This window comes from Nelumbo lutea, chromosome 7 (genome assembly GCF_056320005.1).
Source record: "Nelumbo lutea isolate HS-2025 chromosome 7, American lotus-T2T, whole genome shotgun sequence".
Taxonomy (NCBI): Eukaryota; Viridiplantae; Streptophyta; class Magnoliopsida; order Proteales; family Nelumbonaceae; genus Nelumbo; species Nelumbo lutea.
In genome coordinates this window covers 26,750,840-26,763,303 of record NC_142690.1, presented here as the reverse complement: position 1 = coordinate 26,763,303, position 12,464 = coordinate 26,750,840, and the positions used below count along the sequence as shown (strand labels likewise).

The following is a 12,464-nucleotide window of genomic DNA, read 5'->3' as shown; positions in this document are numbered from 1 at the left end:
CACACCCTCTAGGAATTCAAGATTTGGGTAATGGAACAAGCAAAGGCCATATGACGTGGTCAACCTTGTTTTAATATATACTTGCAGGGATTTATTAAGAGAAAGTCAAAAAACTAAAACTTATAACTAAGGAATGCAAAAATAATTTACAAATATAGTAATTTGGATTAATTATATTAATGTTTTTAACAAAAAGAACAAATTATTGCTAATTACTTAATAAAATAATTATTTTTTCATATTATCTATTTTTTTCTATTTTATTTATTTTATTTTACTAATGATTAAATGTTACAATTGTTTTGTTATCATCACTTAACTATTTAAAATATTTAAATATTAATAAATATATAAAATTAGGCTATAGTCATAATCAAATTAATCTAAGCCCGAATTCAAGGTTTAAGACTTTGGATTATGCTTGGATTGATCTTCATCCTGACCCAACCCACCCAAGTTGCACGCACTGTGGCATTCGTAGTTGGACTAAAACAAATCAAGTGCAACCCATTCATACATTATTTTTGAGTTTTTTAACTATTTTTAGATAATATTGAAGTCAAAGGAGCTATGGGGGATGGGTTACCCCCATTATATAGCTCAATGAACCAAAAAAATATAAGATCTTAGGCCAAATTTTGATAGTGTATCAAAAATTTGTAAGGTTGCATGGCCTAGCCCTACGCACACCTCAAGTGTAATAATATTTGTTAGGGCCTAGGACATGGACAGGCTTGCCCATGTTAATTATAAAACTATGATATTCACCATATATGCATAGAACTTCCAAGTGGGGCTTAGGAGTTGCTTAACTTGGACCCTATCCACTAGGGCCGTCATTGGACTCTGAAAATTTAATACCCGACCGGCTAGACAGTGTAATACACAAGAAATATGATATCAAATAATAAGCTAAAAGGAATAAAATCAAATGTACCACGAACTTCAATCATTCTAAGGATTAAAGATGACAATCTGACTTGCCCTCACTGAGGTTTAGGAAAATTAACCTGAAACTCTAGTGGGCAAGGACTTAGCGGAGGTAGTATTAGTCCACCTGGCCCCAAGTCTAACCCCCGATAGATAATGTGTTACTTTATATCATGTTAGCAAGCCTCATGTGATGCATAGAAAAATTCCGAATCAAACAAAAATCTTCACTTGCTCTCTACAAGTTTTCTCTCTTGCGATTTGCAAGCATTGGACTCGTAATCCTTAGCATTATCGAAGATTCTTATTTAATGTTTAAATGCACCCATAGCGGAAGAAGAACTACTCCCAGATCTTTCAGTAATGCTTATACCCAAAGACACTGTTGTCATTCAATCAATCTCAGAGGATTCTCTTCTTCACGATTCATGGAAATGAAGTTTCGTGTTTAAAGTCCTAATAAACCTATTAAGGTGATAGGTCTTACGGAAATGCTATTTAAGGTTGTGTTTGAAAACGATGCAAATATGTAGAGTATAAAACGATCCATATAAATTGCAAAGTTCGGTTAGTTTTGTACTGACAAACTTATCTTCTTACCAAATAGAATTTTAGTTGTAATGGATACAAATACGAATTCCACTAAAACATATGTCTTTTATTTTTTTTATCAAAAACCTACTTGAATGCAAATTTACTTCCTTTTTATTGATGTACCTTTACATCTTATTATCGGTGTAAATATGCATTGAAAAATGTATTTACTATCATTTATCAACTAAAGTGCAGATTTACCCTGAATTGGGATTTACACTCTATTTGCATCATTTCCAAATGCAGCCTAAAGCTTGGAAGATCGTGTCTTCTTCCATTCTTGATTTCACAAAGGATTCCTAACTCATAAAATTCCCGAATGGTTTCGATAGAATAGAATCATCAAACCTGGTCCATGTGAAGGGATGAGAGATCCATCATATGGATGGCTGAACCCTGCAGGTAGGTTGGGCGAAATTTCAAAAATTTCTCTCTCTCCCATATGAGAATCACATTCCATATTTTAGAAAATTGCATTTTCGATGATCAATCTTGAACTTAAATTTGACCAGATCTGAAACCAAAAGGTAGGAGAGGGATATACCTGATACACAGTAGTAGTAACTCCCAATGAAGGTGTTCACGCCCAAGGAGATCTCCAAAGACTACTCCCACTGAAGATAATAGAGTGTAGGGTAGAACAGAATCAACAGGGTGGTCCTTCAACAAGAACCCGATTCTTCACCAAGAATCCGATGGAGGGCGAGTGAGAACGGCTTTAGATAAGTTTTTCTCCAAAAAATGATATCAAGAACCTTTCTTGATCACTCCTACAGGTGGAGATTGAACTGACTATGGCGACAACAGTAGGAGAAGGCAAGAGCAGAAGATGGCGTTGGTCCAACTGGAGTTGTCTTCTCTCTTGAACCTATAATCTGATGGGGGTGAACTGGGGTTTGCCCTTCTCCTTTATTTATAGCCTTAAAGAGAGGTTCTTCTAATCCAAATCTTGTATTTGGATATGGATTCTCTTTAATAGATAAGGATAATCCCTTATCTTATCTACAGATAAAGATCAACCCTCCTAATCTTATTAAGAGTTTCCTAATCCAATCTTTATTTGGATCTGGACTCTCTGAGTGGACAAGGATAACTCCTTACCCTATCTGTTGATCTAAATCCCAGAACCGCTCATTCCTTAATTAATTATATGAAACCAGTTCGAATTGGGCTTTAGGCCCATTAAGTCCATGTGGTCTCTTATCCTCCAAACTATTGCCCAATTGGATATCCTTGTATAGCGTGGGACCCAAACATTGATCTATACATCAACCACATGGGTTCAGCCCAACCTCTGTTATAAGGCTTGGCCGAATTCACTGTAGGAAACAGTGAACCCCTGAGTCCATCACCATGGGATCTTAATGGGCCCAACATTTACACTAAATGGTCCCTGGGTCAAGCCACCTTATAAAAACCCAAGGACTGTGGGGAGATGCAAGATTATCCCATCGGGTATTACCCTTAATGGTCTTACACTTAACCTCTCAGCCCATAATGATCAAACACTGCCCGACAAGAAAGGACATCTCCCTCGACTGCAAGGTATAGTGTTGCACTCTCTACTCACATGGATCCCGAGAATTAAAATCTTTTGCAAACATTTTGAAACCATAATATATATGTATATCTCTATATAAATATATTTTGCAAAATAAATTTCAACGGTTGAAATCGGCTGCCGACAGCTTTGGTTTCCATCAGAGAGAGTGCATCCCCAATCATTCACTTTGTCTGACAAAGGGGCTGATCCTGTCATTATGATCACTCACTCAGATGAATTCTCAGACTATCCCAACATACCTAGGTTTTGACCCCCTCTAAGGATCTCACTGATTAGCTTATCAAAAATAGCCCAATCCGACACCTAGTGCAATATCATAATCGAGTCTAGGGGTCAGGTGTAACATTTCAGTTTTGCCCATCAATCTCCAAGGTCCAAGGCAATACTAGAATTCTGGTCTGGTTCAGGGTTTCAAGAAAACCCACACTGCATGTACCTCAGGTCTCACCCTGGCAGCTGAGACAAACCACCCCAACCAACTTGGTGGCACATCAGTGTCAATTTTAGTAGGATAAATTTCCCCAGATCTATCCAACGACTATGAAGATTCTAAACTAACATGAATCTCATATATGTCTAGTTTAAGGATATTATATAGAAACACACCATAATAATATGAATCAAATATGTACTTTATTCATTTACATTAAATGTCATAATGTACATCATTCTGATTGGAGCTAAGGATAAACACTGTCTAACACCCTGGTTATACGAAGTTGACTTATCTTGATGCACAAGGCTGAGCCTCAAAATTAAGAGCTCGATTCTTATACCCTAACTTTTGTTTATCTCCATGTTCATCTTCTGGGCTTGCCTATGGCGTACTTGACCACTAATGCAGCGTGTCAGGTTAGTCAAAAATTAGGAAAACCATATGCTCCAGCGGCATAAGAAGTAGGCGTGTTCCCCTCTACTTTTGCCAAATAGTAATTAAAACTACCACATGGAAATTCCTTATTGATAAATGCCATAACAAATTAAAAAGTTAGTATACCAATATCAAAACTACTTGGTTTTTGGGTTGAAACTTTAAAAGAATTTCAAAACAGGGCTTCAACTGCTCATTTCCTTGGTTGAATAAATCCAGAATAGGAATTGAAATAAGTTTCAATGCCAAGATTTAAGGATAAATGTATGAAGCCCCTAAGAACTTACCTTTCTAGCACTTAGTCCTTATTGGCGACAATCACCAATCACCATAGTTGGATTTCAATTGGGAACCGCTGTTGATCCAAATGGTCATATCATTTGACCCGGGAATCGTTTATGGAATCGGTTCCATTTTATCCTAAACCTGTTCTTTGGCCAAAAGCTGTTGCATTGATCAACGATTCATTGATCTGAGTGATCGCACCATCAATCTATTCAACAGGTTTTGACTGTTTTATATTTTAATTATTTTTTATTTTTTGTTAGAATGGACTGTCCAATCAAATCAGATGGTCGAACCGTTGACCCAAAAACCGGTGGTCATAATGGTTTCGGTTTTGGATCATTTTTTAAAACATTGGTCATTATAGTGACATTGTTTGGTGCAGAAAACATTACATGGACAGTGGACTGAAGGGGGATTTTCAGCAAGAAACCGGTCAAATATTCATGGTTTTCTTTCATTGAAACTTGATGTTTGGGAGGTTGGGCTTACCTGATAAACATTGTTCCACAATAATGTCTTCTACAACTTTCTCAAAACTAAACCTACACAAATTAAATACATAGAACTGGACCGATGCATGGAAAACAGAAGGCAACACCACTAAAGTCTTGAGGCCCTCGAATTGTTGTCTTGGCTTTTTCTTCTTGTTTGATCCTTTGGGTTTCCTTTTCTTCTCTAATATAACACCTAACAGAGCAAGAGAGGGAAGGAATATTGAGATGAGCACACAAAGAGGCGCAAAGAAACGTTGAGATGGAAAGAAATAATTCTAGGCCCCGTTTGACATGTTTTTTCACATGGTTTGTCGGCTATTTATAAGTCTGGCAGACTGGGATTCAGTCTTTTTTCTGTTTGGTTTGTAACAAATCTAGTCATGAAAAGCCAATATGCTGAAAAGACGCGAGAAGTTCAAATCGGGCGATTTTCAAGAAGATCCAAATTAAGCTTTTATTTGTCTTTGTGCAGAAAGATGCATGTAAAGACACACCTTAACCAAATGGGTTTCAGGCTGTTAAAATCTTAATGCAAAAGATCAATGCATCTTTTGATTGCCAGAATTATCCGAATATCTTCCCCAAAAGACTTGCCAAATGGCCCTTAATTTCTAATTTTAATAGAGATGTGACTGAAAAAAAATTGGAGAAATTTGTGGAGGTAAATAGGGAATTTATAACAAATAATGAGGCACGAGAAAAGAGGAACTTGACTTTTGGAAGGATGTAGGAAAGGGGATATAACCAAGGTTCAAAAAATAGTTATGTATCAGGCCCTTCTTGATACGCCCCTACAGGAATTGTATCGGGTCAGGGCCTGGTTCAAAGGGTAACTGGGACTTAAACCGGCCCCTCTGGATCAAAATCAGAAAAAAAATGGAACTAAAAGAAAGGAATTGATGCCGATACGCCCAGTATTGATACTTTGAACCTTGGATATAACATATCAATCGTGGCCTGCTTGGTTGGTAGATGCTGATTGTTTGGTAGGTGTTCATTGATATGCTAGGAAAATGATGTGGCATTAAAAAAATAAAATAAATAAAAAAAATGAGAAATTTAGAATTGTGATTTTGGCGAAGTTTTGAGTAAGAGCAAGATTGTCAGTAGAGTGAATAGATAGATAGAGAGAGAGAGAATAGATAGATAGCATTTCTTATTAGTCCTTGTTCATTTAGAATTTTACAACTTATTTGAGTGAATACATTTATCCACTTAAATGTTTTTTGGATAGCATTTATCTGGATTAATTCAAAGGTTTTTAAATAAATAATAAAATTACATTTTTATCCATAAAAAATTAATATTAAAATGAAAAAGATATTAATATTAGTTACCCACTCGAGAGATCAAATAAGTTTTACCCATAAAACATAAAACTGCTTTTAGGCTGAAGTTCATCCATAATGAGAAAAAGGATAAAGTTGGTCAATTAAACCAACGAGCGGGGCCGTAGTTATAACTAAAAAATTTTCGTTGTTGCATTTTCTCTTGACAAATCCCGTGCATCGCACGGACAGATTCAATAGATTAAAGATCGTCGTCTGGCAAATGAACAACTTGAGCTGGGAGGGTCCTCAACCTGGAATTTGATTTCGAGCTCAAAAGTTGAAATCGAAAACTTGTGGCTCCACAACTTTTTCTTCATTTCTTTGATCGCATCTCTCGTTCTTCAATCGCAAGGGAAGAGGCGAAACTAGGGAACTACAAACCCTAGCCTTTAATTTGCCTCGGTGAGTTCCTCATGAAATGGGAAATGGAGATCGAAGAGGTCGAAGCAGTTCTAGAGAAGATTTGGGACCTGCACGACAAGCTCAGCGATGCCATTCACGCAATATCAAGATCCCATTTCCTCAACTCCATCAAAACCCTAAAGAAATATGACGAAGCTTTGTTCTCTCGCAATTTCGAGAAGAAGAAAATTCGAAATGATGGTGAAGACGAACGGAACGGATTTGTCTTCGTCAAAGACTTCCGAGCTGATGACGAGGCAGCAATTTCTGAAGCCAAGAGCCTCAACGCCATCAGAACTGCACTCGAGAACCTAGAGGACCAGCTTGAGTTCTTAAATGTAAGTTTCTAGGGTTTCTGTTTTCTCGCCATTTTTTTTTGGTTTCCTTCCTTAATATTGGTATATAGTTTGTCCGGGTAAAGATAGTATTGCGGATTACATCTTATACTCTTTGTCTTTGAAGTCCGCCCTCCTGATACCGGATAGCTTGTTCCTATGGCTGTGTTTGGTTGAAGTGCAAATTTATTTGCACTAGTACAAATGCATGAGAGTACAAACGTAAAAAATGCAAATTCTTGTTTAATTTTGTTTTGGGTTTTACTTTATTCTACTTCATGTCTTATTTTACTTCATTTGTACTGCAATCAAACAAAGTAAGCTAAATTTTGAAACAAAAATAGGTCAGAATTTACACTCAAATCATTTGCACTGTCATGGTTTTGCATCAGTGCAAATTTATTTGCATTGCAACCAAACATGGTTATAGGAAATAACTAAGTAGGGAAAGAATGATCTAATGCACTGTTTCTCTGTGAATTCTAATAACAATTAAGGAAAAGAGTTGGTTAAATTCGAGGTAAACAGGGTGAAAGTCGAGTTCATGCTGTGCATTGTGACCTCTAATCTGATACAATCAGTCAAATAAAAGCAGAGAAATAGCCGTTCTATGAGAGCAGTTATAGTTCCGAAATTCAAATAGTAGATATCTTACTATTGGATAGGTAATCACATATACCATCTATACGACTGACCTTGTATACTACTAAGGTCTGTGCTGCTTTCTTTAAGCTATGTGGATCTATACAAGCTGAGCTTAGCCTTCCATTTCCTGGAAATTTTAAAATTTAAAATTTATGAAGTAGATTCGTTTTGTTATTGGCATCAAATATCAAATGGATTGTATTTTTTATCAGTAATATCAAACATATTCTATTTTAATAATAGGTCCTGTGTACATTGAGTAGCTGTACAAAAGGACCTCAAAGGAAGGCCATCCTCAAAAAAGTATAATCAGAAAAATCATCTTTAAAAACAGTATGTATAGACATCCAACTTTTCAAAACCTCTATTGACCAGTTAATGACCTCCTCTTCGGTAGAAGATTTTTTTTTCTCAAGTATATTGTTTTATATGTGGAGATTGCAAAAGATAATGTACAAGATAGCCAGCAATAAAAAAGAAAAGAGAAAAAGGGTATATCACAAAGCTAGATGCACACATAGTTGTACACACTTTCTTTAGCAATAATAACTCTCTGTACACTAACTACATCCCAGTCGATACCATTCAAGATAGACCATTATCAATAGCACTTTCATATCCTTATGCACCTAAAAAAGCAGGACAAGAAGCTAAAAGGCTGGTCTAATTTCATTTGGCATTCATTATAATTTCAAATATTTTTTGCTCTTATGTTTCAAAACCTCCAATCAAGTAAAATGAGGCTCTTACTCTTAATGCATTGACACCCCTAAGGTCATATAGAAGTGCTATCACTTTTGCCATAGTGGAGTCAACCTCACAAATAAGACCACCAGGGCCTTAAACATATCCCAATCTCTGTCTCACAAAAAAAAAAAAAAAAAAAAAAAGAAAAGAAAAAGAGAAACTCTTGAATCCATAAAGATTCCCAAGTTGAAGAGTCATCGTCAAATCCCAATACTAACTCCATGGAGTAAAATCTACAATGGCTTGTGCCAAGTAGTTAGGATGGCAAAGATTATATTGCCAGCAAGATCCTAAAAATCTTGGTATCTTATTCAGGTTACTCCCCCAAACTTTTTTTTTTTAACTAAAACCCAGGAGGCAGCTAAAAATAAAATTCCATCTTGTATAAGAGGGGAAATGGTTGTTTCAAGTAACTTTGTATTTTTCCTCAAGAGGATCCCATGTGACAGCTTGAATCACTTCCCTTTAAAAGAATTTTGTGAAGCTCACCTTCTTGGTGTTCTTTTGCGAATCAGACATATCATATCATATTGGGAGGGGGTCAATACTCTAAATAAAGGTTTTTTTTCTTTTTTATTTTTGGTTATTTTCATGGGGTGGGCAGGCCTAAGACTGACCCCCTGACTTATTTTTCAAAAGGTAAAGTGTCGATACCACCCTCCCGGCATATTGGTGTGTATCGATACTTTGAACCTTGGCTACACTAGGCGAGTATCCCACTGCAAACTCAAAATGTATAGGGAAATGATTCCAAGCATCTTGTGTGAAGGAATATGGGGAGGAAAACGTGATTAATTTATTCCATGTCACAGTAAACTAAATCATTTTTATAGGGAAATGGATTGTGAAGTGTTAGGAAAGTCAAGGAATTGGTGAAGAAAGAAGCATTTTGGTGGAAGCAAGCCACTTGGCTTAGGCTTCTAAATCCTATGATCTCTAGAGGCAACCAAAATGAAATAGCTAACATTACCCAGTATTAATTTCTTCTGCATATTTAGCAACCGTTTTTTGGCCAAAAAATTAATTTTTGGGTCTTTAATGTTATATTGTATGGATAAGTGTTATACCTTTTTAGCATTTTGGTACTCAGTGGCTGAGAACACAATTATATTTAAAAATTATAAATACAACTCACATATTCTTTGTGTTTTAAGTGTTTTAAGTGTTAGACCTTTTTATCATTTCAGCTTCTTCGTATGGTTCATGATCATCATCTTCTCTAAGCTTTGTCCCAAATATACGGGGTTGACTACATGAATTCTGTTTTGTCATTCTATTTGTCTTAGTGCCATATCCATTGTTAAATTATGAGCACTTAAATAATTTCTTACTACTTCAACCAATGTCCTTTCTAGTCTGCCCCTAGCCTTTTTAGCCCCCTTCAACATGCAACAGACTGCTCTTTCTTATGGGTGCCATGGATGGTCTTCTTATTCATGTGAGCAAACCATGTTAGTCTATTTTCTCTAATTTTATCACCTATCGAAGGCTTGAAGCTACTCCTAGGTTCCATCAAGTGACTTCATTTCTTACCCTATCCTTTCTCATTCTTCCATTCATTCATCTCAGCATACATATTTCTGTCATACTCATTTTCTTAGGCATGTCGTTTCCTTCTTAGCCTGGTTCTAGAGTAAATTAATTACTTAAACAAATTTAGATATTCATTATTCCTTGCATTGAAAAGATTGAAACTTTCCAAAAGAAACCTAAAGAGGCATTTTTTCTTGTAAATTGTAAATTGTAAATTGTACCTCTTTGCAATGCATTTACACTATATTTAGAATGTTATCTGTGGCTACCTGGACTGACAATGATGGACCTAACCCATCTGTACTGATAGGATATACCTGTGTAATTTTTAAGGAGTACAAGAAGAATGTATCCATAGCATTGCTTGTTTTCCAATCCCTTTTTAAGTTCTTAAGAATATTATGTCATTATCTTCTTATTTGGAATGTGTTAGAAGTAACATGGAGACTCTAACCTTTCCAGCTTCAATGAATTTATTCCACCTTATTATGTGTTGTGAAACAAAAAGAAAATTCCATTTTTATGCAGAGGACAAGTGCTTTTGCTGTCGATGATACCATACCCTCATTTAGGTTGTGTTTTGTACCATTGGCATTTCAGGCTCAAACATTTAGAGAGGCAGTGATATTTCATACACATGTTTGGTTGGTATTTATGAAGTTACGATGACTAGGTGTTGAACAAGAGTTTTGAGCAATTGTTTGGTATATTGAAATCTTTATATTCAATGTGACACCACCCAACTATACTGATTCTCATCCAGTGGTCAAATTTAATGATAAATATTTTCTGATGATTGGTTCATTATTACACATAGATTAACATCTAGGTGCAGATCTAGTGATTCTAGAACACAATAGTTGCTTGTTAGATAGGACCATAGGAAAGGGAGAAAAATTATATTCCACAAAACGGATATTGTACTTGTGTTCATGTCTGATTGACAATATATGTTACCCTATTCCCTACTCCTTAGTTGCCTATCAATCTGTATCTACTTTTTTGGTAACTATCTATCTATATCTGAGCTCCATTGCTTCCAGAATATTTTCATGTAAGGTACATGTAATGCTTAAGCTGTTGTATTCTTTCTGTAGACGGTACAATCTCAGCAACGGGCAGAAAGAGATGCTGCAATTGCACGGTTGGAGCAAAGCCGCATTATCCTTGCAATGAGGCTGGCTGAACACCATGGTAAGAAGTATAAAGTCATAGAAGAAGCTCTTGCATTTGTGGGAGACGTACAGGATGAGGGCCGCTTTGTATCCCCAGAAAATCTGTTGGAGTCTCCGAAGAGTCGATCTGGTGAGAATTTAGAGGGTGCAGAAGGGAAGAAATCAAATGTTATGATGCAAATTTTAGTATCTAGTTTTACCTTTGCCAAGAAATCTCTTAAACTGGAGCGCATGGGCGGAGTTGTAGGGAATGCTGCTTTGTTTGCAGTTAGCATGCTTGCTTTACTGCAAGTACATCAAGCTGTATTTGGAAACAATTTTATTGCAGAAGTTCGGCATATGCAGGAGGATTCTTTTTATAGGAAGAAAAGAGAGAAAAATATTTCAGAGTTAGAAGGATATCCTCTTTGCGTGAAACATTTGGACGTCTTATTGGCCAGGGGTTGAGGTGGTGGGATTTTTTTTTTTTTTGGGGGGGGGGGGGCAATTCTGTGCAAATCTGTGCCATACTAGTGTTTTAGCCTTGTAGGGGGCTAATTCACACTTGTGTGATGAATGGAATGAATATCATGTTTTCTTAGCAGTTGTTACTACCACGAAATCATAAATGATGCTGGCGTAGAGTTTGCATTGGTTCATAGTTATTTTGTTCTTTCATTTCATTACTCGATGTGTTTTGTTTTGTTTTGTTTTGTTGTATATTCTCCTAATTTTCACAAATTCCTGTTTTCGATGTTCAATATGACTTTGCCTCTATAAATCATTTATTGTGGATTGAATATGTTCAATTGTTTATTGTTCACGCGCGGGTTATCCTCATCATTTTTTGTGCTTTTTTGTTTTTTTAACTGATCCGCCAGATACTGATATCCTAGGTAATTCCTACCTTGAATCGCATCGGGACTGTGCAAAATTATCCAGTACCGGTGGTATCTATCAAGGTTCCGAGATTGTATGCATCGTAAAGCAGTGTATGAACGTTGCACATAGTCATGGGGTCCAACGTCCAACTGGGCTGGGTTTGGCTTTGCGTTAACCATTACCAATCCCTGGGGTTGGATGGAAAGGTCGGGTTTGAGATGGGTCAAGGCACTTTTTTTTTTTTTGTTTGGTATTTTCACGTCGGGTCAACTTTTGGGTTGAGAACCAACTGAGTGGTGGTTTGGTTGGCATGTTACTGGGTTGGCCCAGCACCAGCAGAGATGCATATTCGAATCTTGCTATTACCACCTTGAAAAGTTAGCCTGTGTCCTGAAGGTTAGATTTTAATCTTAAATATTCAGATTAAGGTGAATGGGGGCAATGCTCAACTTCAATGGTTTTTTATTCAAGGGTTTTACTGTTTGGTTCAAGTGACTTGAATGATTTAATCATTTGGTTTGAAAAATAGGTGGTGTGACCCCACCGAATCCATTTTTTGGATCGGATCAGGGCTTCCTTCTAGTTCGGGTCATTAGATAGGGGACCCTAATCCGCTTTTTCAGGTCGGGTGGGCTGGGTTGTCTATTGTGTATTTGGAAATTGTAAGTACAACGTATCCAATATGCTGTAGCGG

General features: G+C 36.6%; 1 protein-coding gene across 1 annotated transcript; it reads left to right on the top strand.

Moving 5' to 3' along the window:
- The first annotated feature begins 6,128 nt into the window (after positions 1-6,128).
- On the top strand, positions 6,129-11,695 carry LOC148845823 (plastid division protein PDV1-like). Its single transcript, XM_088956352.1, has 2 exons — positions 6,129-6,812; positions 10,832-11,695. Exons 1-2 carry the CDS (start codon positions 6,486-6,488, stop codon positions 11,354-11,356), a joined length of 852 nt encoding a protein of 283 aa, XP_088812478.1. The 5' UTR covers positions 6,129-6,485; the 3' UTR covers positions 11,357-11,695.
- The last annotated feature ends 769 nt before the right edge of the window (positions 11,696-12,464 follow it).